This window comes from Sinohyriopsis cumingii, chromosome 9 (assembly GCF_028554795.1).
Source record: "Sinohyriopsis cumingii isolate HCF-2022 chromosome 9, ASM2855479v2, whole genome shotgun sequence".
In the NCBI taxonomy this organism is placed as follows: domain Eukaryota; kingdom Metazoa; phylum Mollusca; class Bivalvia; order Unionida; family Unionidae; genus Sinohyriopsis; species Sinohyriopsis cumingii.
In genome coordinates this window covers 120,178,466-120,204,050 of record NC_142969.1, presented here as the reverse complement: position 1 = coordinate 120,204,050, position 25,585 = coordinate 120,178,466, and the positions used below count along the sequence as shown (strand labels likewise).

At 37.4% G+C, this 25,585-nt stretch overlaps 1 protein-coding gene across 2 annotated transcripts in view; it reads right to left on the bottom strand.

The window, feature by feature from the left end:
* Positions 1–25,345, bottom strand: part of LOC149792600 (uncharacterized) — a 75,852-nt gene extending 50,507 nt beyond the window's left edge. The window contains exons 1-3 of one of the 2 annotated variants that reach the window (XM_089971218.1): positions 25,229–25,345; positions 3,916–4,108; positions 1,323–1,426 (exon numbers count right to left, since the gene is read on the bottom strand). In XM_089971218.1, coding sequence (XP_089827344.1) covers positions 1,323–1,426; positions 3,916–4,086 — 275 coding nt within the window. In that variant the 5' untranslated portion in view covers positions 4,087–4,108; positions 25,229–25,345. Of the gene's footprint in view, positions 1–1,322; positions 1,427–3,915; positions 4,109–15,466; positions 15,747–25,228 lie in introns of those variants that run through there. The other variant, XM_089971217.1, reaches the window with a different exon arrangement.
* Between the last annotated feature and the right edge of the window lie 240 nt (positions 25,346–25,585).

Below are 25,585 nucleotides of genomic sequence, written 5' to 3'. Positions count from 1 at the left end.
CAAAATTCATCAACATTTTAACATATTGTACCAATATTCATCAACATTTTAACTGATTGTACCAAAATTCATCAACATTTTAACATATTGTACCAAAATTCATCAACATTTTAACTTACTGTACCAATATTCATCAACATTTTAACATACTGTACCAAAATTCATCAACATTTTAACTTATTGTACCAAAATTCATCAATATTTTAACTTACTGTACCAATATGCATCAATATTTTCCAATGTAACTGGCTTACACATAATGAATATTCCATTAAGAAGAACTCATTGGGATCAGAAGGTAAGTTTGGTGTAAACCCACAAGCTAAATAAATGATTTTTCCTTGATGCCACTCACATACATTCTAACATAAGATATCATGTTTGGCTTGCCTTCTCACCCTTGTGTATTCGTCAAAAGGGAAAAGCAACCTTCATTCCCAGAACTCAAACTACTAATAGGATTTATGAGTGTAGGCTGTACACAAATTCAGGCATTAAGAAATTTTTTAATGGGAGAGAGAGAGTGTGTCCTATAATGGAAGTTAACAGAAGTGTCTGACATCCATCTTTGCCCAACATCCTTTGATCCAATGATTACAGAGAAACAATTTGCTCTGTGCACATTTTTGTCAAAGGATGAGAGAAGAATCTGAGTCTCATGGTTACAAATCATTCATGACTGTTGAAGCAAATATGTGCATGCAGTACAATGTGTACGATTGTCATTCCATCTTTCTTATAGTTTGTGGAAGTTAAAGACTTGGGGAAAAAAATATGCAAACATTTATGTATACAGTAATCTGGTATCACACAGCCACCCATTTCATACGAAATACGTGCCCCAAAGAATCTGGTATCATACAGCCACCCATTTCCTACGAAATGCATACCCCAAAGAATCTAGTACCAGAGCCACACATTTCCTATGAAATATATGCCCAAAAGAATCTGGCATCACACAGCCACACATTTCCTATGAAATACATGCCCAAAGAATCTGGTATCAAACAGCCACACATTTCATATGAAATGCATGCCCCAAAGAATCTGGCATCACACAGCCACACATTTCCTATGAAATACATGCCCCAAAGAATCTGGTATCAAACAGCCACACATTTCCTATGAAATACATGCCCCAAAGAATCCGGTATCAAACAGCCACACATTTCCTATGAAATACATGCCCCAAAGAATCTGGTATCAAACAGCCACACATTTCATATGAAATACATGCCCCAAAGTATCTGATATCACACAGCCACACATTTCTTTTAAAATACATGCCCCAAAGAATTGTGTATTTATTGTTTAAAACTTACTTGCATTCCTTGTCTTGGGATTGTTTCCATAAGTCCAGAACTGTAGGAAGATTCTCGAGAGACATGTGTAGAGTTTCATTAACACAGGTAGACAGGAACCAATCCTGAATTTAAAACACTTGGCAATGATATCCATTTCCAAAAAAAACTATAGTTATTTCTATGGCTTGGTATGGTAAATCCCCATGCTTATTATTAATATGCCTATAAAGGCTGTCATACTGACAAAATGTTTACATGACTAGAGGAACACAAAGATTCCATCTTAACATCATTCATCCTCTTGTATATCAGAACTGTCAGCTAGTGCCAGTGAGTTGAATTTCATTAAGGATGCTGACATAGGATAAGTCCTCTAAATTAGATATGAAAATAAGTGCTTTCCAAAATTCAAATTACTTCATAACACTATTTATTGGTTACGTAAGTGTCTGTTCAAATGTTGACAAAATAACTATTACATATATCAAGACACTTCTGCATGACAATGTGTATTCTGAAATTTAGACTTGCTACTCCAATGAATCCATAAATGGCAACAGCATTAAAGGAAACAAAATCAAATTTTCACTTCCACATCATTCTCAATTTGATCTATCCTCATACATAAATTTCCATAAATACTGAATGTATATGATGTGCATTTGATGACTACACTATTAACAAAGTTATACTCATCCCAATCTTACCTCTCAACCAGAATGCAGAAAAATGCAAATAATGACAGCTAGATTTTACAAGCAAACAGTTAAAGATATTTTCATAATTTTCTCCACCTGTATACATGAAGTCAGCTCACTGACTCTCACATTAAGTAGTGTGGTGATCTCAAAAGTTACTCTCAGGACAATTGCACAGCAGACAGAAACATATTTGGAAACTCATTGTTTTTCCAATCAATTTGTTGAAGTTAATTCTGTACAAAAAGTTCTGAACCTATCTCCTGAGCAATGCAGAGATAACTTTGCACCCGCTCACTACTTCCTTTGATAAATCGCCACTGTGTATTCTTCCTGTACTCCACACCTCTGGATCATCATGCTCTCTCTCTCTGTACTAGGAAGCTCACACGATGCAGTCTAGAACTGACTTTTAGTATGTGCCAATATGGCTAGAAATGTTTGTAAACAAGTGGTTACAGTATATGAGACCAGCAATTAAAATTTGTTGCATCTCACACAAATGACAAAAACTCTATACATAATTTAATTAATGATAGATTGGGACTAGTTTGTGGGAAGTCCCATATATTAAAAAAGACTTGTATATGAGCACCTATAAATTTAGAGACTATTCAAAATCCAAAGAGACTGTAAACTATGACTTAATTGAGATGTAATGCAAGAAAAGAAAAAAATCCTCTAATATCCAGTGGCAGCTAATATATTTGATTCTATAATTATTTTACTGTAAAATTTTGCAAAGTCAATTAAATGCAGCAGCATGATATACTGTTACCATTTGGTACATTTTAAAAACTGGGTATGTCTTGTCTCCAGTTTAAATTTAACTGCACTTGTACATGAGATTCATGCAATCTGTGCCATCCCCCTTTCAGATTCTAGCTGGAAAACTAGAATCATTACAGTCCTTCATACCACAAACTTTCTGTCAAATTTTATCAACTTCAGTTCAATTGTTTTGAAAAGAAGTCGTGCAGAGATTTGTGTATTTTGATTAACACATTAACCCCTGGCGGTTTTTGTCATTTTCACATGAAAATCAAGTAGGAAACACATTTTGAAAGCTATTTCTTAATAGATCTGAAAACACCAAATCCTAGGTGATCTTTCAATAACATACTGCCTAGCTGTGTAAGAAACATCGTTTTTCATTGGCTATTTGGCTTGCGCATGAGCAGAAGGGTAAAAGTTGGGAGTTATTTTTAATTTGTTTTGCTAAATGGAACCATTATTTTTGTATCGAGACCACTCTTTATATCAAATGCCCATCTTATCCTACTTTTTGCAAAGGTTCATCTGTCTGTTTGCAGTTCATACTGGTTTGCCTTAGATCTGAGACAAAAAAGTATAAAATCCAGACACAAAATCGGATTCCGACCACGGGTGAAATTTGGGTAGAAAAAAATTGGGTCCAAAAAATGAGTTTTTTTAAAATTTGTATTTTATCTAGATATTCCAGATTATTTAGTATCATTTTAGAGCTACATCTGTCTACCTTTCTATAATACCACCCACTTTAGTGTATCTTGCATGACCATGATGCTACAGAGCTCGGCAGTAGGCTACTACCTCCTGCCACATTAACTCGTCGCTAGGGGTTATTGTGTTCAGGTGACCATATTCAATGTAAGATCTGTGTCATTTGTATAAATTTTGACAACTGTTATGCCTTGATGTATCTACCACATTTTGTTGAAACTGACTGATGGGTTTTTGATGACCTGAAAGCAGGACAATACTATAAGCTCATCTGGCATAATGGCCAATGACCTTGACATGAATCTTTAACAGTATATTCTATTATATAGCATTTTAGTAGGTTCATTTACAGGTAGATATACTTTGTTTTGCAACTGCATTTTTTTAAGACCTGAAAATATAAATAAGTATGTAGAAATAAACTTGCAAACCTTGCTATGTTTGGATCTGTTTGTGTGGAGAGAGATGGGGACCATACTTTTGAAAATCAGAGGTATAGGAACTGTCAACTCCATGTAGATGAGAAAGATTATAACCACGATACACATCAGTGCCGCTAGCTTCCAAATTCTGATTCTTGTAGCCGATGATATCGTCCCCATCACAAGGCATATCTTAGGAAATCTGAAAAGATGCCGATACACTATACTGCATGATACCTAACGGAACAGTGAATTCTTGTCAAATATAGTTTTAACAGTGAAGTCAGTAATCCTTTAACTTTTTTCAAAAAGTACTTACCAAATAAAAAATTACCTTCAAATCTTGATAATATGAGGCTCAGTCATTCTGATAATGTAAACGTATGCCAATTTCAGATAGGAAACATTTTAGAAGATGACGACCTTTGCAACAGAAAGAAATAGAGTAAACTTTGTTTCTCTGAAAATGCTTAACAAATCACATTAACATTAGAAAATAAACTTCACTGCCTCCCAATTCCACCCTCCCTGAAAGATGGAAAAAACTGTCTTTCCCCTCTATCTCTATTTATATATATATATATATATATATATATATATATATATATATATATATATATATATATATATATATATATATATATATATATATATATATATATATATATATATATATATATATATATATATATATAGTACTGACCCTAAAATTGGTACCAAATGAAGTTAACTCTTTTAAGATACTAGTATGATAACATTTCCTGTGTTTCTCCCAGGGATGTTAGACAGCGAATAAAAAGGCCCATTGGTGACAAAACTGGGGATCAGACTGTGCAAAAACCAAACCTTAGTGTCAGAACTGGTGATTTAAAAAAATGAGGCCTTCAACACACAAACAAGGGTAAAGGGAAACACTATGTAATGGGGGGAGAATTGTCCCTGGTGGGTGTCCCGCCAAATTTTTGGTTTTCATTATCTAGGGGTTGACCGCCCTTGATGTTATTGCCCAGTTCGAGTAAATATAAATATAAGTGGTGAAACTTATAGGTGAAATAGATAGAGATCTGAGCAGGTATATAGAACAAACCAACACAAACCCCGTACATGTAAACAAACAATTTAATCAATTATATAAAAACACTGTGAAAATTCATTACATCAGGAATATACTCTGCTTTTAGAAATTTAACTTTAACCGAAATACAAAGAAAATGCAAATAGATTTAAATAAAACAGCCAATCTGTTTAGTGATAGATTTAGTTCATCATAGGATCAAGTGAACAATCGAAGTCAACATCTTGTACGATTTCATAACCTGTTCGTCCTCCACTGTAGCTGTTCAGACCCTTGGATCTCAGGATGATACTTTCCACCATCCGTCTCAGGATACTCTCAGAATACGTTTCAGAAATTAATACGTTGCAGGATTGCGTCACAGGATTATACATCTCACTGCACTTCTCTCTATACTTCTCAGTATACTTCACAGAATAACATCACATCATACGTCCCAGAATAATACATCTCAGGATAATATGTCTCAGGAGCTATTTTCTCCCTTTGCTTTCAATGTTCCTCCCTCTAATCAGCAAATTAGTTCTTCGGTTCCTTTCGACAATAGTCCCCTATGGACAACAGTTCATTTTTACAAGGAATTTCTTGCAAATCCCAAGGAGTCCTACTTTTGGTTTCTCACGCAGAAAAGCTTAGACTGATTAGAATTTCCAATGTGACAATTTTAAAAGCCAGAAAATTTTGTGTGGGAAACACGCCCCTTATTTAACGTAACCAATCACAATCAAATATCTCTGCCGCCTTTTTCCAGAGGCGCCAAAGTCGGGGTCAGCCTGACCTGGCAGTTTGAGTAACAGAGTTTCTGCGATCTCTCAATCGTGACAACTTTACCATGAAAATGAAGTTTACCGTGTCCCTAATAGGCCGTCTGGCTGCTGTATAAACAAATGCTTAATTAGGAACAAAATTCTCCTTCTAAAGGACATTACCGTACACGGCAGTATGGCAATATGATACGCGCCTGTCTCCATAAATCTAATTAATGGTTCTCTGGTCTCAACTAATGTATTCTTGTTAGATCGCCAGAAAATTTGCCCCTTCACACACTGCATATGCTTGCCACCACTAGGTTGTGATCCTTCTACTGAATGTATAAACTTTAGTAGAAGAACAAGAAAGATGCTGGAGAGCTTAATTATAGCAATGTCAGTAAAATTAACATTACTCATTGTGGGCCAATAAGTAGATCAACCTTTCCTAACACAGTGAGTGAGGATGACTTATGTAGGGCTAACATGACTGTTGCCTTACCATTATAATGTTTCCCAGACAAAGCCAGCAAAAGCTAAAAAAAAACATGCACAAAGCCAACCAAGGCCCAACTACAAGTAGCTTCAACTCAGCAAAAGCCACACCACTTTGGCTGAAAATGAAAAAAGTCAACTGATTGCTGCCTGCTAACCAATAGGATTTCATAAATGGATCTTTACAGTGCCAAACCAAACCCTTGGATTTTCACCCTTGATGGAAAGATAGGTTCAGAACAACCTCTCTTCCGCAGTATTTGCATATTGTAATACATTAGCATACAAACTCTGGCATTCTGAGCTTAACATTCTGCCAAGGATGAACTCTAAGACTATCCTAACACTAACAACAACTTCCATGGTAGTACAGTATCTAGGTTCTCAAAACTGGCCAACAACTGTCTAATTTTCTGCAATATGTCATTAACTGAATGAGGCATGTTGAGCTGTTTTAAAGACTGATTCATTCTTGATTATGGCCATCATAAACTCTATGTTCAATGACAATAGGACAAGCCATTAGAAATGCTATGGGCTGAGGAATGATGTCTTCCCTTGAGTTATTTTGTTACAGGTTTTGACTCCAATGCACTTAAATGATTGACTGCTTCTCTTCATTTAATCTGTAATGAGCTCCTGTAGTGAAAATCCAAATGTCATTAAGAAGTTCCATTGAGAACGACACATAACAATAACAATAAGATTTTCAAGATGGCTGCCATAGCAGCCATACTGTATGTCTCATTGGCATCATTTTCGTTTAGGAGTAATGAGACATCATTAGAAGTCTTCTAGTGAAAATTCCATGCTGATATGATCATCCATTAAACAGAAGTAGTGAGAACAAGATGATCAAGATGACAGATTTTCTAAGTGGCACCATTTTCATTTACAACCAACTAGATGGTGGTATAAATGTGTGAGAATAGTTTCATGGGAATCCTCTAGGTATTTTATTGTGAGTAGCTCTAACAGACGTGTACCAAAAGATACAGACCATACCTTAAAACAGTCAATTTAAACTGGGTTAGCCATTTTGTAAAATTCATTAAGAATATTTACCACACCCACCCACATATATATATAAACAAAACATTACATGAACATTTTCTAGCAAAGTGATTAGATAAAAACCAAACATACATGTTCCACACAAAACTTGCAAAACAGAGAATGTGATTTATCTCATCACATATAAGATCTGTAGCCTTCAGTATGTCAGAGAAACTGAAAAGCTACACAAAAGGATCAACGTTCATATATCTGATATGATGACGAAGAAGCTGTACAGAAGCCCAGTCGCCGAACACTTCTCCCCTGGCCACACTTTCAGTGATTTAACACTTATTGCTATTGCTCATAGCCCCAGCTGGAGTTCCCAAACCAGGAAAGAAAAGGAATCTTACTGGATATGCTGCCTGGGAACACTGAAACCAAGCGGTTTCAACCAAGAAGACAAGAAAAAGACAACCATGCACAAATAAAATTATCTTTTGCGGCAGACTCATTTTCTTTTAAATAATTCCCTAATTTGCTTAATAGCCTATGACTACTATAACAATGAAATATCTGGGATATAATCTGCGCTTACATAAATTTACATAAAATAATAGATGTCATTATGGGTTATCAATTTCTAGGTTGATACAAATATGTTCCAGTATCAGCAACAAGCTGAAATAAACTAGCTGACGCATGATAGAGTTAAAAGGTTGAATTTTTGTAGAAACAGTGATGTCAAGTTTTGCAAACATAATTGTTTTTGTTTTATTTGTTTATCTTGTCTATGTTTTGTATTTGCCTTAAAATGTCTCATTAAAGGGTTGAAAGCGCTCAGGCTAGTTAGATACTAGTTTTGCACTGTTCATTGTCAGCTCAACTGCATATATATATATATATATAAATGATTATTTATTATATTCTTGGATAAAATGCTGGCTCATTTCTAACATACGAGTGTAATTTACCCAGCCAAATTCCTAATTACCAAGCATTCCAAAGGATCTGTTCTCATGTTCCTTGGTTAGAACATTTAATTGGTTACAGTACATATTTGGTGTATGTGGTCTGCCTGATAAAATTAACTCAATTATAATGTATTTATCACCTGACATCTTGAAGCCAGATAACATTGGCAGTCATTTAAATAGGAAAGGTATGAAAACAAATGTACCTGATAATCACATCATTCATAATTGCTAAATAACAAAGGCCTAAGAAAGCTGCTAGGTAACATCACACCATGATAATTACATATTAGTTCAAATCAACACTTCACATTCATGGGTAGCTGTTTCAGTGCAGTTCACAGATGAAAAGAAATATTATGTTAGACATTTTTATGACTAAATAACTTAGAAATATCCATAGTTATTTTTCTAAACCTACATGTGGACTAAAAGCTGAAAGTAATGTTTGTTTTGAATTCTAAGTCTTGTGAAAATCACTTAAAATCATCTAGTCTGAAACAAATTGCCTCTTTTGAGACACAAAGCAACAAATAATATAAAGTCTTAAAGAACAGAAGCCAGGCATTCACAAAATTTGTGTGTGAAATACATAAAATGTCTGCAGTTAATAAAAGCATGGAATCATGTTTCCATAGACAGTGTTGCAAACTGTTTCATCAAGGCAGGGTTTAATGAGCAAAAATATATCATTACACAGTGACAATGATGATAACTCTGCCATTGCTGGTCCCAAGCCCGGGTGTAAAAAGAGGAGGGTTAGGTGTGGGGCTAGCAACCCAACTCTGTGAAACCCAACTTGCTACAAAAATGCCAACAGAAGAAAAACCAGAAACTGAAAGCCTGAGGGAGGAAGGGTCTTCTGGAAGATTCATGATGCTATGTCGTGAAAGTCTCAAGCCTACAGAAGCCATAAAGCAGACCATCCTTCTATTAAACAAGAGAATTGACATTGCAACATGGAATGTGAGGACAATGTATGAGGCAGGAAAAACAGCACAGGTAGCAGCAGAGATGAGGAACTACAACCTATCTCTACTGGGCATTAATGAGACAAGATGGACTCAATCTGGACAAAGAAGACTGATGACAGGAGAGATGCTACTATATTCAGAAGATAATGCGCCTCATACACAGGAGGTGGGGCTTTTGCTGTCAAAGCAAGCATATAATTCACTAATAGGATAGGAACCACATGGGCCCAGAATCCTCAAGGCAACGTTTAGGACCAAGAAGGAGAAAATAAAGATGAATGTCATACAGTGCTATGCTCCAACAAATGATGGTGAAGAAAAAGATAAGGACCAGTTTTACAACTGACTACAGAACATAGTAGAGAACTTCCCAGACAAAGACATCAACATCCTCATGGGTGACTTTAATGCCAAAGTTGGGTCAGATAACACAGGGTATGAACAAGCCATGGGGTTCCACGGCCTGGGTGAGATGAATGAAAATGATGAGAGATTCGCAGACCTTTGTGCACTGAACATTGCATTGGGGGTACCATCTTTCCCCACAAGAGAATCCACAAGAACACATGGATATCACCAGACCATGTGACAGAAAATCAGACTGACCACATCTGCAAAGCCAAGAAGTTCAGAAGATCCCTGCAAGATGTTAGGGTGAAGAGGGGAGCAGATGTGGCATCTGACCAACACTTAGTTGTCGCAAGGCTGAAACTTAAGCTGAAGAAGAACTGGATGGGCACAAAAGAGAATAAAACAAAGTATAACACCAGCCTGTTGAAAGATGCAAAAATTAAAGAAAAATACAGACTGACGCTTAACAACAAGTACCAAGTGCTACAAGAGCTTCTTGAAGATGAGGAAGACAATGTGAACAACAGATGGCAGAACGTTAAAGAGGCAATAAAATCAACATGCCAAGAAATACTAGGCCCCATGAAGCACCAGCAGAAAGAATGGATTTCAGCCAAAACATTGCGCAAAATCCAGGAACATAAACAGAAAAAAGCAGCAGTAAATAGCAGTAGGACAATAACTAAAAAAGTAAAGGTACAAAAAGAGTATACTGATGCCCAGAGAGAAGTGAAAAGAAGCATCAAGATACACAAGTGAAACTATAGCAGCAGAGGCAGAAGAAGCGACCAGAAGTGGAAACATGAAGAAGCTGTATGACATCACCAAGAAGCTGTCCAGCAAATACAGCAAAACAGAGAGACCCGTAAAGGACAAGCAGGGAAAGACCATAGCAAGCACAGAACACCAGATTAATAGATGGGCAGAACATTTTGAAGAACTGTTGAACAGGCCAGCCCCACTAAACCCCCCCAGCCAACGCAGATCTTCCCATAAGCTGTGACAATCCCACCAGAGATGAGATCAAGAAAGCCATCACCCAGCTGAAGAATGGCAAGGCAGCTGGACCTGACGGCATCCCAGCAGAAGCCCTCAGAGCAGACTCAGATGCTTCAGTGGAAATGCTATACCACCTCTTTGAGAAGACCTGGGAGGAAGAAGAAATACCAACTGACTGAAAGGAGGGACACCTAATCAAGATCCCAAAGAAAGTCGACCTTAGCAACTGCTCCAACATAAAAGGAATCACACTCTTATCAGTACCAGGGAAAGTCTTCAACTGGGTCCTCTTGGAAAGGATGAAGGAGGTCGCTGACCCCCAGTTTTGAGATGAGTAAGCGGGCTTCCGGCAGAACAGATCATGTACGGACCAAATAGCTACTCTTCGCTTTGTCGATTATGAGAAGGCAATCGACGGTGTGGACCGGGAGACACTCTGGAAACTTCTTCGCCACTATGGCATCCCAACCAAGCTGGTGAACCTGATAAAGAACACTTACAACGGAATGTCCTGCAGAGTCATTCATGCAGGACAGCACACAGACAGCTTCCTAGTGCAGACTGGCGTGAGGCAAGGCTGCTTGCTGTTGCCATTTCTCTTCCTTCTCACCACTGACTGGATTATGAAGACATCCACCAATGGGAATAGAAATGGGATCCAGTGGACATTGTGGAGTCAACTTGAGGACCTGGACTTTGCCGATGACCTAGTACTCTAGTCTCATAGTCAGCAGCAAATGCAGGACAAGATCGACGTACTGGCAGCCACATCAGCACAGGTTGGCCTCAACATCCACAAAGACAAGACCAAGATCCTCAAGATCAATCATGCCACTAACAACCCAGTCACACTGCAGGGAAGTCCCCTGGAAGAGGTGGAGTCCTTTACGTGCCTGGGCAGCATTATCAACCAGCAGGGTGGCACATTCCAGAGGTCAAGGCAATGATCAGAAAGCCTGGAGCAGCATTCTTACAGCTCAAGAACATCTGGAGCTCCAAAGAAATTTCCTTAACTACCAAGATCATACTGTTCAACTCCAACGTGAAGTCAGTCCTACTGTATGGAGCAGAGACCTGGAGAACCACCAAGTCTACCGTAAAGAGAGTTCAGACCTTCATCAACAGCTGCCTAAGAAGAATTCTCCAGATCCGCTAGCCAGATACCATCAGCAACACCAACCTGTGGCAGAGAACCTCCCTGCTTCCGGTAGAGGATGAGATCAAGAAGAGAAGGTGGTGTTGGATAGGACACACCCTACCTAAGCCACAACCAAGAAACACCTGGCGATGTGACCTTGAGGCGGACACCACTATGATGGGTCACACCTGGAGTCAGCTTGAGGGGATGGCACAGGACAGAAGCCTCTGGCGATCTTTTGTGGGGGGGCCTATACCCCAGCAGGAGTGACGGGCAAAATTGAATTGATAATGATGATGCTCCCCTTGTTATAGTGCATGACACATTATGCCTACTTAGGTCTGGTAATCAGGATGTTATTTTTTGGATTATGTTAGTTCTAATAGTGACACTATTACATCTGAAATACCAATAATTGGGAATATTCTTTGCAAAATTAGTGACTGAAATAACAGTTATTCAATACAAGCCATTGTACTCTGGGCAAGCAAGATTCTTGTTAACACATGGATCACTAAACTGTACCTACAACTTCAGTGTGACATACCTTATATTTTTATCACCATTTACATGTCAAGAAAAGATCTCAAATATTTAAAAAAAAACAAATGATTATTGACAATGTCTTTTCTTCCAATTAACAAAGAACTAACCTAGCAGTCATTAAGTTATTCAACAAAGATGTTTTCACATAAAAGTGACCATATATATATGTTGATACTGTACTTTCATCAGATGGCAAAAATTACTTTTAACATTTCTGATGATAAAATGATGATAAAATGTACTTCTACAAACAAATCTTGTTTGAAAATTATATTGACAGTAGATATGAGTTCTGTATATAATTATACCAGTACAAGTGTTTACCAAATGTATGTCCAATAGCCCATTTCATGCAGACTTCGGTGAACTTCATAATTTGCTTGGAATTTTGATCACGTGGCGGGTGGTCAGCTGACCGTAATAGGTGGTGGGCAAAATATGGCTAACGCTTCAGCATCAGGTTCTGTAACTACTTCAACACCATTTATCGAGTTGAAAAATGCATATTCAACAGCGATGCTGCCGCAGATATTGACGAAATGTAATATTGGCACCATTCTGTTTTATTTTCTGGAAACTAGGGCGGATTTTAAACCCATACGAGAGAGTAGCTTTGAGCTGTTTACATCTGGACATGTACATGTAAGTTAGGAAACGGTGTCGAAGTAAATTTAATCCTGACAATCAAAGAGCAAGTTGTTCAAACTATTTCTGTGCATCTGAAACGTCACTATAATAAAATGCGTTTCATATGAGTTTATCAGATTTGTTTTTGAAAGTCTGTGGATAATTTACATATAAATTTCAATCATTTAATGAATTTTATTTCTGAAATATTTTTTAACAACAATGGATGTCATTTTGTTACATACATGTGCCCACCAGCGTTTGATTGGCTGGAGTATAATGTAACTCGGTAGGTTATTCGGATAATTATGGAGCAACTCAGTTAAATTCGGTATGAAATGTCATCTGTGGACAAGAATGTGGCAATGACAAAGCACTTGTGCTCAGCCTGAAAGAACATTCAAACTTCAGTTTTCTTGTGACTGGGTTTTTAAGTTTGATGACTGTGGTCCAATACTGCTCCAATTTAAGTTCATTATGAGGAGAATGTTTCTGAGTTTGGCATCAGATTTAATCCTGAGTTTCATATTTATTTTTAACCAGTATTTGCCATGGCATTGAAAAAATATCGGTATTTTGACACAAATTGAACAAAAACATATCAATTGTCCTTAAATATTCCTCCAAAAAGTCCCCCAAAAATTAAGCAAGACGATGAAACAAAAATACCTATTGAAATAATAGTTTGGCTGAAACCACCTCTGTTCTCTTTATTCCCTATTAGACCCTCAAAACCCATCCACATTTGGCATTAAACTCTCCAGATTAAAACAGTATGGTAATCAATTAACAGCTGACTGTGTGCACATTAGCCAATCTCACTACTAAGCTAGACATCTATCACCAATACAAGTTTGCAGTTCTCTGTAGACTGGTTCTGATGATTTTTGAAAAAAAAATGGTTTTTAGTAAGCAGAAATATAGTGATAGTTTGGTCTGAAAATAATAATAAATAATAAATTTTGGAAAAGCGGTAGGGTAGATTTCTAGATTTCAGCGATAAAGTGACAGGTGAGGTAGATGGTCTTTAAAATTTAGCTTTCTCCTATATACTGCAGAAAAAGAGTTAATCAAATTAAGTCATAAATTGACTTCCTGTCCTCAAACCAATCTAACCTTGATTCAGTTATGCCAACTGAAGCATGACAGCAGTTACCTGTTAGCTCTAAAGTATGTTTAAATTGTTTAATATTTTGTTACTGTTCAATATATCTTTGTACTCTATTTATTTGGCAAACATAATGCAAAGAAAACATAATTTGAATCAAGAATCAATCAATGCCATGGGTCAATTCATGACAATTAATGCTTGATAGAGTTGAAAGTGGACCATACCAGCCTGATTTATGGATTTCCTTATTGTAAACATCTGAAAGTTTCTTTAGTTAAAAATACAAATCTAAATGCAATAGGTCTAATTTGCCGAGATTTCAGCTAGAAATTTATGAAGAACTAAATGTAAATCATTCTCTTTCAATCTCTTACCAAGTTTGCAAAAACAGCAATGACTACTATAAAACAATGAGGTAAGTTATTTGTTCATCATTTTTTTAAAAATATTCTGCATGGTCTGAATCTGTCCATAATTTTGTCAAAATCAGCAATGGTCCTCATGAGCCATAGTCTGAAAAAGTCAGGATTCTTTAAACTGCCTCGGTGTCATGTTTGCAGTGTTTAGTTGGAATTTATAATTTCTAAGCTGATTGTTGCAAAGGAGCCTCTAACACTGTCAACTTATTAGCAAATTAAAGCTCTTGATGTAAACAACATACAGACTCGTCGCTGTCCTTTTCTGATTTCTACAAGAGTTCATTTCAGTAAAAACTGTCATCAGCATCCAATATTTGCAGTGTCAAGTTTTGGTATGAACAAATAAAAAGGATGACCACTTGTATGTGTTCAAAGATATGTAACTCCAAAATTAACATTGTTATTGAGAATATCAACGACTGCGAACTATACCACATCTGTTGCTTGAAAACACACTCGTCCATGCAAATATGGCAACCATGTTACTAACAAAACTTCCGTTTGATTCGAAAAGCCAAGAAGTTGACAGTGATTATGACACCCTAGCAATAAACGTGTATGCATTTTTTTAATATCCTTAAATCTTTTTGTTTTTAAAATCTGTAAGAGTGAGAGAGAGAGGGAATGGCCCTACAATATGAGATGTATCGCCCGATACTTATGTGTTTGTAGTCCTACAATGCAAGACACAGCACATGTTATTTTTGTCTTAGTGCTATGTCTTATTATCCAAATAACAGGCTTGTATAGAGTTTTCCGAGTAGTCAAAGTTTCAGGAATATTTCACACACTTGGCAGACCATATCATCACTCTTCAACAAATTGATATGTAATTAATATACTTACTGTGCTGTTTTGATCCTGCCCAAAACATAAATATCAGCGTCGAGGTCTTACATGTAGGACTAATGTGTTTGGTGCTGACTGGGGAAGGTGGGAGCAAACAAACGGGAGGGTTTGCGACTACCGTAACTAAACCCCTGACAGCTAAAAAAAAATAATAATTAAAAAATCGCATTTTGTGAGCAACGATTTGCTTTGGTGCAAAGTTCTTCAATTTGAATCTTTGTCATGTCTTAATAAGAACACTTCTTTACCGTACTCACCTAATTCTGAACTTTGTACTATTATTTCTTCTGTAGGTCCTGGCCATTCCAATACTACTTTTACAGTTACTTACACTGTCATGTGCTCGCAAAATTATTCTCCATTTGTAAAATGCATATTATAAACATCGATTTCAGGCCAAGTTGATCAGGTCTGGTGCTGAGATCGGGCTTTATTGTCCGACAAAAGTGTTCAATTGGTAATAAACCACCCCTTCGCTAATAATCAGATACTTGCATCAAATTACACCTAGGGGCCAAAGTGAATCTTTAGTGTAGACGGTAGTACGTTCGGAATATCCTCAGCCTTTTCCGTCGCATGCATGAGTGTCCATATGCGTAGACGGTAATCCGTTCGGAATATCCTCAGCCTTTTCCGTCGCAAGCATAGGTGTCCATCAGCGTAGACGGTAATCTGTTCGGAATATCCTCAGCCTTTTCCCTCGCGTGCATACGTGTCCATTAGAACTGTCATCAAGCCCGAGGTCGTTGTTAAGACGTAAATACTTCATAGACGTCGTAATGAGTCATTAATTTAATTCACTACCAGTACACTAATCAATTGCAGACAATTGAAGCTCTTTACAATGTTTCATTAAAATACTGCAGAAATACATTAAAAAATAAAAGTGCATATATTTCATTGATTGTCGAAACATCGTTATTGTAAAACATATTCTTAAAAAAAAAAGGAATGATGAATACACATCAGATTGATGAATTTAGTGATTCGCCTCTGGCATAGTACACCAAATATGTTACAACACTAGAGCTGGGTACCACGAAAGATTCTGAACCGCGGTATACAGCGATATTTCTTAACGTACCGCGATAGGTACCATGGTATACCGCAATTATACTAAGGACCAGCGATTCAATGTTCTAGGGCAGTGGCCTGACACCTCTTTTGGTTAATTTGTATCTGTCAATTGAGTGTAGTTGGAAAAATATCTTGCTCTGATTTATAGCAAAATAATAACATCCTGTTATATCCATGACATTACTTGGAGAAGAAGAAAAAAAAAACAGTAAAAATTATTTTGAGATAAAAGAACATAACATACTTTAGCTATAACCCCGCCCACCCACCCCACCCCCGGCCCCAAAAATTAAATGGCCAGTATCTTAAAGTAGACGAATTTGCTATGGATCTAGCCATCTGCATTCCTAGTCACGTGACTACACAACTCTCGCAACCTACATGTCAATGACATCAGAGGTCAAAGAGGCACGTGATATCAACAATAAACCATTTCTAGTGTTGCTGTAGGAAGAAAAAAAATCGAACATATAAATGAAAATGACGTAATTTCTTTTATAGAAAAATGAAAACAACAAACTTCTCAAATATTTATTGTCAAAACAACGACTGAAAATCTGTAAATATTGCAGCAATTTGAAGAAAACCAGATTCACAATGCAAAGAGCACGTCACCGTGATAGTCACATGACACCAACAAAAACATCGCTGACACGTGCTCTGTACTTCTTGAAAATGGTTTTCTCTACCCTGCTGCGATACCGACAGGTTTCTGGTAGTTGTTCTCATAATAAATATGTTGAGAATTGAGTATGCATTATATTTATTTACAAACATTAAGTGACTTCTATATAATATGTCCACATTCTATGTACAACAACTTTGGAAATTTGTTTATTGTCGATATCACGTGACTATATGACCTCTGATGTCTGTTGGTCGCGAGATTTCTATGGGCATGTGACTCGGAATGCAAATGGCCAGATCTAGGTCAAATTTCAGCAACGAAGCACTTTCGTCTCGTCTGTCAGTGGATTAAAGACATAACGAATGCAATGCTCACGATTTTTGAGAAAATAAATCATATTCATATCGATTTCATGCAGGTAGATCTCGTTGAAAGTTTTACTTGGCCATCTTGACGTATCAGTCCCTAACCCTCCACCTTTATCTGCTACTAAGAGAAACCTCCGTATGATAAATAGAACCAAACTAATGCACGACATCCAAGCTAACCTAACAACTTGCTTACCTCCTACCGCAGAACAACTCGATAACTGTATGCGTTCATTACTTGACAAACATGCCCCAGCTACCAAGTGCAGAGTATCAAATCAAAAGTGTTCTCCATGGTATAGCAGTGTTAGGGACCAGCTTCGCACTGCTAAAAGAGACCGCCGTAAAGCTGAGAGGCTCTGGGTTTCCACCAGACTCACTATTCATAAGCAAATCTATGAAGACGCTAAGAAGAATGTCACAAATATAGTCCATGCAGCGAAATCAGCCCACTACACTACTAAGATCATGGAAAGTTCCAGCTGCAAAGAGCTCTTCGAGATTACTAACAAGCCAACGTCAAGGAACAAATCAGCACCACTTCCAACTACCTTCTCTCCAGTCGACCTTCCGGACATGTTTGCAAATTTCTTCCATGACAAAGTACAAACCATTAGAGATAAGCTTGACACCACAATTTCAACTGACTCGTCGTCACCATACAGTTGGGATACAGAATTTGAGCGGCAACAATTAGCAGCATTTGAACCTGTCTCTATGGATTTCGTACGTACAATCGTGATGAAGAGTGCACCAAAGTCATGTGAACTTGATCCAATTCCAACATCACTGCTGCTTGAGTGCTTAGATCCAGTATTGCCTTCACTTACTGATGTTATTAATACCTCTCTCTCATCTGGGGAATTCCCATCATTTTCAAAACTGCCACTGTAAAGCCTCTGCTGAAGAAACCAACACTAGACCATAACGATTTAAAGAACTACCGCTCAGTTTCTAATCTCCCATTCATTTAAAAAATCTTAGAAAAGGTTGTTCCATCCCAGCTTGTAGTTAATCACATTCTCTCTGCATTAGATAGCGGAAAGATTACATTCCTCATCCTCCTTGATTTGTCTGCAGCATTTGACACAATAGACCATGATATATTACTTCACCGTCTCCAGCATGTATTTGGCATTCATGATACAGCCTTACTGTGGTTCAAGTCCCACTTGGTCAACAGAACACAAATTGTATCTGCAAATGGAATACACTCCAGCCCAGTTGATCTATGTTGTGGTGTTCCACAGGGGCTTGTTCTTGGACCTGTTTTCTTCATTCTGTACACTCAGTCGCTCTCAAGTGTCATAGATCAACATCCAGTGTCTCACCAACTGTACGCTGATGACACCCAAATATACAAATCTAGCCACCCAACTGAAGTTAATGCTACCATCCAAAACCGAGGCCATTCTGATCACAACACAAAGACTTTCTCATTCACATCCTTTACCTCAAACAATAAATATCAGCAACACCAACATTAAATTCACACAATCAGTACGAAACCTAGGTGTTACTCTGGACAGTACTCTCACATTGCACCAACATGTCATGAACATAGGCAAGGCTGCATACCTTGAGCCGAGACGCATCAGCTCAATTCGCAAATATCTTTCAGTTGATGCCACTAAAACACTTGTCTGTTCATTAGTACTTTCAAGATTGGACTATTGTAATTCAATTCTGTCTGGTTCATCTCAATATCTACTCCAGAAACTTCAAAAAGTTCAAAACACAGCTGCTCGGATCATACTTAGAGTACCACGATCAGAGCACACCTCACCGCTGCTCTGTACCCTACACTGGCTATCCATTCGATCCAGAATCAAACACAAAATTTATTCTCTGTGCTACATTTCACTGTCGGACTCTAGTCCAACATACCTATCTGACCTCACCCATGTGTACACACCAGCAAGATACTTACGCTCCTCTTCTGACAATCGTATACTCATTATTCCCACTATGAAAACAAAGTCATATGGACAGCGTTCTTTTGCATACCAGGGGCCAGCAACATGGAATGAATTGCCCACTGAACTTAGACACAAAGACACAGTGATCACATTCAAGAGGGCTTTCAAACTCACTTACTTCGACTGCAAGAACAAACTTAAAGACCTAATAATGTTTCCTACCTGAAATATTCTCAGCATGTTTTTTTTTTAAAAAATGTTTTTCTAATTTCGTGTTGTTTGTTTTTGTAACAATATTATTATGTTTCTTATCTTATAGGTGTTGTCTAATGTTGTAAAGCGCTTAGAGCTTCTAAAGATTAGGCGCTATACAAAGTCCTCATTATTATTATTATTATTAAGCGCCTACCGCATGCGACACCAAAGGTGTGGGCGAATTCCAACTTTTCAATAGGGTATGGACTCTGCCCCTACACCCCAACATCAATATCCAAATATCAATCAAAAATGGGGTGACAAGGGTCAGAGGAAATTCGGACTAGCCGACACCTAGACAAGATATTCATCCGAGAAGGCTATAAACATAAAACACACTCATTCAACAAACGATAAAATATTGATTGTACTTGAAAAATTATGCAAGGTTCAGTTGAAAACAAGTGCGTTTCTGAAAATCGTAGGATGATTTGCAGTCGTACAAAGCAAAACACACACACACACACACACACACACACACACACACACACACACATATATATATATATATATATATATATATATATATATATATATATATATATATATATATATATATATATATATATATATATATATATATAACTTCACAGAGCGATTTCAGCCCTGGCGTGAATCCCGCTAGAAGTCACTGGTTTTCCCTTGATTCCCAGGACTTACAACTACTCTTGTAAACTGGAAATTAAACCCGCTCAAACTAGACATAATTTTCTTCTAACTAGTACATGACCACAAATCTCCCAACTTCACGATTGCCTGTGAACCTCACAACTGCATAGTTTCATCCCATTACATTTCCGTAACGTAACGCCAGTATTTCACACCGTGAAAATATACAAATCAACCACCTAATACAGGGAACTATTTTCCGGCGCTACTTTAGGCCAGTCTAATCATGATTTCAAGCCTAATTTCTCATGTAACTCTACACCATATTTACCATCATAGCAACAAAAAAAAGGCGCCACCAGATGATGGAACAGTCCCTTCTCAATTATTCCAGTGTGCAATTTACAAGTCAAAATAATAAATACTGCACATGGGGTCACACAATCAATCCACACAATTAGATTTTAATAGTAACTACAGAGCGACAGGGACAGGGACACTCATGTGGGCCTGACCTGAGCTCACTAATATTAAACCATGACATCATGAAATCTCACCAACACTGCACTCCGTGACATTTGTTCCTAGTAATAGGCTAATTATTCGGGATGAGGACTATTTCCCAGCACCATAATCACATAATCAAACAAGTAATCACAAAAATCTAACAAAATCCCTAAAATGGAGAGCTAAATACACATGCGCATACTCCAAAGTTATTACAACACACACATATATGTATGTATGTATGTATCTATATATATATATATATATATATATATATATATATATATATATATATATATATATATATATATATATATACAAGCTAGCAAATAACTGAAACATGACATTTGTTCTGAAAGTCGGATTTGGTCCGAATATGTATCATAACATGATATTTGTATTTGGACGCACGTTGATTTGAGTAACTATTAATTTGCGAGAGATACAACCATTTTATACACAAAATATTTGTGAACTATTTTATCATGAATTATGAAGAAACACTGTTAATATAATTAAAATCGTAAAAGATTTATCAGGAATTTCCGTATATTCCTTACTGGCAGAAACTACCTACGTACCGGTACATTGAATCAGTGCCGTGGTACATACCACCGGAAACAAAAATACCGAGGTAAGGCCGTATAACGACAATACCGTATGCTCCTGTTCAACACGAAAGGCTTTGATTATTCTGAATGTGAATTTGTTTTCTTCCGTCGCCAGTGTTCGAGGTAAACGAAAGTAGTTCAGAAAATAACTCAACGGCGTCGAGGTTTCTTTTTCCATTTGAAAGAAAAAGCAGAGGATGTTCCGACTGATTGTCTCAGGACAATGGGGAAGCTCTAAATATATTACAAACTGAGAGAGTGAAAGGTACAAGGTGCGTTTGCAACATACACAGTCGAGAGAATGTTGGCATAGCTCTATGTTACTTTTATGTACTGTGGCTGAAATTTCATTGGATATTGTACTTAAGGAAACTAGACATGCTCTAAGCACACAAGTGACCAAAATGACTCCTCCCAGCCAGAATTAATCTAAAATACTCTATCTTCAGTGATTAAAATAGGGAAATTGAATTTTGCCAGACTAGACAGTACTCGTTTATGAAAGTGCAATGAACGAATTACCAAATATATCAAATGTAAGAACGTTATCGGTTCTTTTTTACAATTTACCTCCGAAGTCCAGGAAGTGAAAATGACCAAGTGGATCTAGCCGAGTTTTTGTGTCATAAGTGTACATCTGAAGCAAGACCAAGCTGTATGCCTTGCTATCTACTCTATAACCCCAAATACACCCATCAATCATGTACCCAGGGCCGGCGCTACCATATAGGCAAGCTAGGCAGCCGCCTAGGGCGCTGGTTTCAGGGGGCGCATTTCTCCAAATCAACAACAGTTTTGAAAAATAAATAAATAAATTTCAGTTTTATTGAGGGTCGTTTTTTATCCTGGTTTATTTCATACAGGGACAAATAATCGGGTAGATTCAGTCTGACCGAAACACCAGGCTGACCGGAACAAGCAAAATGAGTGAGTGAAAATCGCGCGTATACGAAACTTTCAGGACGTAATTACGTTCGCGTGTTTTTATAGGCCAAGAGTTTTTCCGTGGAACCACGCGTATACGAAACCTTCAGTTTGCCGCGGAAACCAAACTGAGATGGGTAACTCCTTATTTTAATGGTATAAACAAGGAAAGAAATGGCCTGTGTGGGGTATTTAAATGTCCATCTTTATGTTTGTTTATTCTTGTCTTAATTTTGCAAATAAAATAGTATCAAGTAGTGCTTTTTTTTGGGGGGGGGGGTGTCCGGACATTTGAGCACAGAGGGGTACAAAATTTTTAAATTACCTTTGGTCTGTGCTCAAATGTTGATTTTTATTATTTTAAATTCATTGTTTATAAATTTTGAAATTGATATTTTTTTTTGGGGGGGGGGGGCGCCAGAATCTAACCTTACCTAGGGCGCCAGATACCCCAAAACAGGCCACAAACACCTTCGTTCGCATTTACCATCATCGTTTTCATTCCCATGTCTCGTTCCCATTCTCCAGTTGTAAAAGTGGTTGTGAAGCCACTTTCACAGGGATATGCCTCCAAACCGGTTTGTACTCACCCTCCGCAGGACTATCGCCTTTGGGAGATGGGGGCTTTATTTTCAATAAGAGACTCGTGGGACTAGGAATACGGAGAAAAATAATAAAGGTCTGGTAGCAAGATCTAGTTGCAGAGACAGCCATAAGAGCGAACCCTTCGAAGAGAGGATTACAAAATCAGGAAGAAATAACTCTGGGATTCTTGGATTGAAGATCTGAAGAATGGTTTGCGGGTATTTTGTGAACCAATCATTGAAAGATCTCTGGGTGGACATTATTTCACCAGATTCATTGTTAACCTGCAGCAGCGTTGGAAGAATTGTTTTCTCGCTGAGTAATGCCGCGTCGTTGCCGACATATGCAACGATTCGCATATCCTTCCATTGGTGTATACCCCTTACATATTTTAAAATAAAAGATAGGAATATAAACAAATCCACACAACTGAGTAATTTCTTTCATAAATTTACAATTTCTAACCTGATTTCCAACAGGGGTTCCGAAGACTATCAACTTGTTAGCGTTTCAAATTAAACTGGAGTTTCCTTTTAGCAACAAGGTCGTCGTATTTTCATGGACGAGTATTTGATTTGTTTTCAAGTAACAGATGCGAGTAGGCATTCTATACTATTTATTAAATACAAGACATCAATACCGCTAGGAAGGGGAGTAAAGACTGCCCTGAGAGTATTTTTCCCATGGAACATAAACCCTAGTGAATGTATAACATAAACCAGCTGTTGGTGTGGAATATCTGATTACTTTAACTGTCAAGTGATATTTCAAAGCTACTTAGATTAAGGTTTACACTGCATTCACCATCTTTGATAATCTCAGTAATTCCGTAAATTTTCGAGTTACATCTCTTTGAATACATTTATACAAGAGTTCCTTCTTTTCATTGGCCCACTTTGTTTTAAAAATACAAAATCTATACATTGCAAATGTTAGACGCAGACAACTTAGTTTTTACTCAAATGAACCGTTATAGAAACCGGAAAAGGACATTGAGCACTCATCTTCGCCAGACAAGGTTCCGATGTGATATTCCTATCAACACCTTAGCATATCGAGCAGAACTTTCTGTCCTTCGGGTCTGTGAATTTCATTCGATGCGGCGGCAAGCATCCGCAACCAATCAAATGTAAGTTGTTCAAATTTGAACATTGTTCCTATATGATCGAGACAAAGGGAGCACACAACTTGAATGAACTGATAAATAAGCAATTTTCCAGTACATGTCCCTGTTTGTACAAATACCTTTCACTCCAATACACCTGTAATGTTTTCCCCCTGGTACATAGTCATACTTTCAATGTTAAACTTCAAAAGTATTCTTGTTGGGTCAATTGCTCCCACCATTTGCGACCTAAGTACAATGCACCACGCTATTGGTTAGTTGGCATTACATACTAAGGGAGGCAACTCATGAAATCCAATAGATGTCGCTAGGACAAAGCACCAATGGATCTGTTCGATCCGCCAAGTTGTAGACAGGATTATCATATCGGAACCTTGGCTAGCGAAGACGGTGAGCAGCCTGTTTGCATGTTTACATCGGGAGCTTTCGTTTGGTTTGAAAAGCCATTAAGCTGACAGTATTAGGGGCCCCTATCACGACAACCAGCTTAGAAATTATAAATTGATGAATAAAATGACTACGTTTTTGTGCATTCTTTTTAAATCCTTGATGCTTTTCGTTTCTAAAATCGGAAGGGAAGAGGGGTAAACACAGATGGGAAGGTATGCGAATATTATAAATACGATAAGCAATATCAATTAAGGTAATCTTAGGAACGTGAGATATACCAGTAAAGACTAGAAGACGAACCCGGTACTATGGGGGATAAATAAGTGAGTTATCACCCCTTGGAAAATAAAAAGATCGACTTTATTCCAGGTTGCATTGCATGAGATGAAATAATGTGGCATATATTAAAACTAAAACAATCGAGTTCACGAATGTTTTGCTTATAAAGAACCAAAATGTCCACTTGCTGGATATTAAATCTCTCTCTAAAAGTATGAAATGACTTTACTGAAGAATGGATCGACATGGAGAATTAAAAGACAGGCATCCCAAAGGTCATCCACTGGCTAGCAAATGCTACTGTGCTAAATTCCTGACCTACACGGCACCAACATAGGTTACTTTACGGCACAGACCTGGATATCTTTACACAGGCCTGCAGGTAGTATGTACCAGTGATATTCGGCCATTGTGCGGCTACTAAGTGACTATACTTAAAGTAAAATTTATCAAAACTTGGTCGAGATAATAAAATGCCTTTAAATGTATGGTTTCATTTCGTATTGTTGGTTTAAAGTTATTTTTTAAGCACAGGATACAGCGTTATAATTAGCCTTTTAGTATTAAATGTCCTTACTAACGCACCTGTTCTTGGCTAATAAATTGCCGCGTTCCTAAACAAAAATCAATAATGTTGTTTGTTACAGTCGAACAGATCAAATAATGTGCAAGCAATATAGTGGATACAGCGGGTAAATGATTTGACTATTACTGATTTCGTACAGATTAAAATCAACTTACCTTTTACAATAGCCTTCTGTGGTGTTTTTTTATATATAGATCTACTAGGGTTTCGCCCACAATTGTATTTGCAGAGGCTTCTCCAAACGCAAACTTCGTAAGTTCATTTGGTTTTCAAACACTCACTTCTTTATATGCATGATGGGATTGCGGACTACGTGCAGATTTATTGATCTCCGACACTGAAGAGCTTGACAACGGGCAAACTCCATGCACATTCCGAAAGCGAATATTTGTCAACTGAAGTCCTCCAATGAGTATCAGTAATCTTACGTTTTTTGAAGAAAAAACCCACCCCACATGTTAATACATTTTTACAAGAACTTTTATTTAGTTCAAATTACAATCAAGACATAT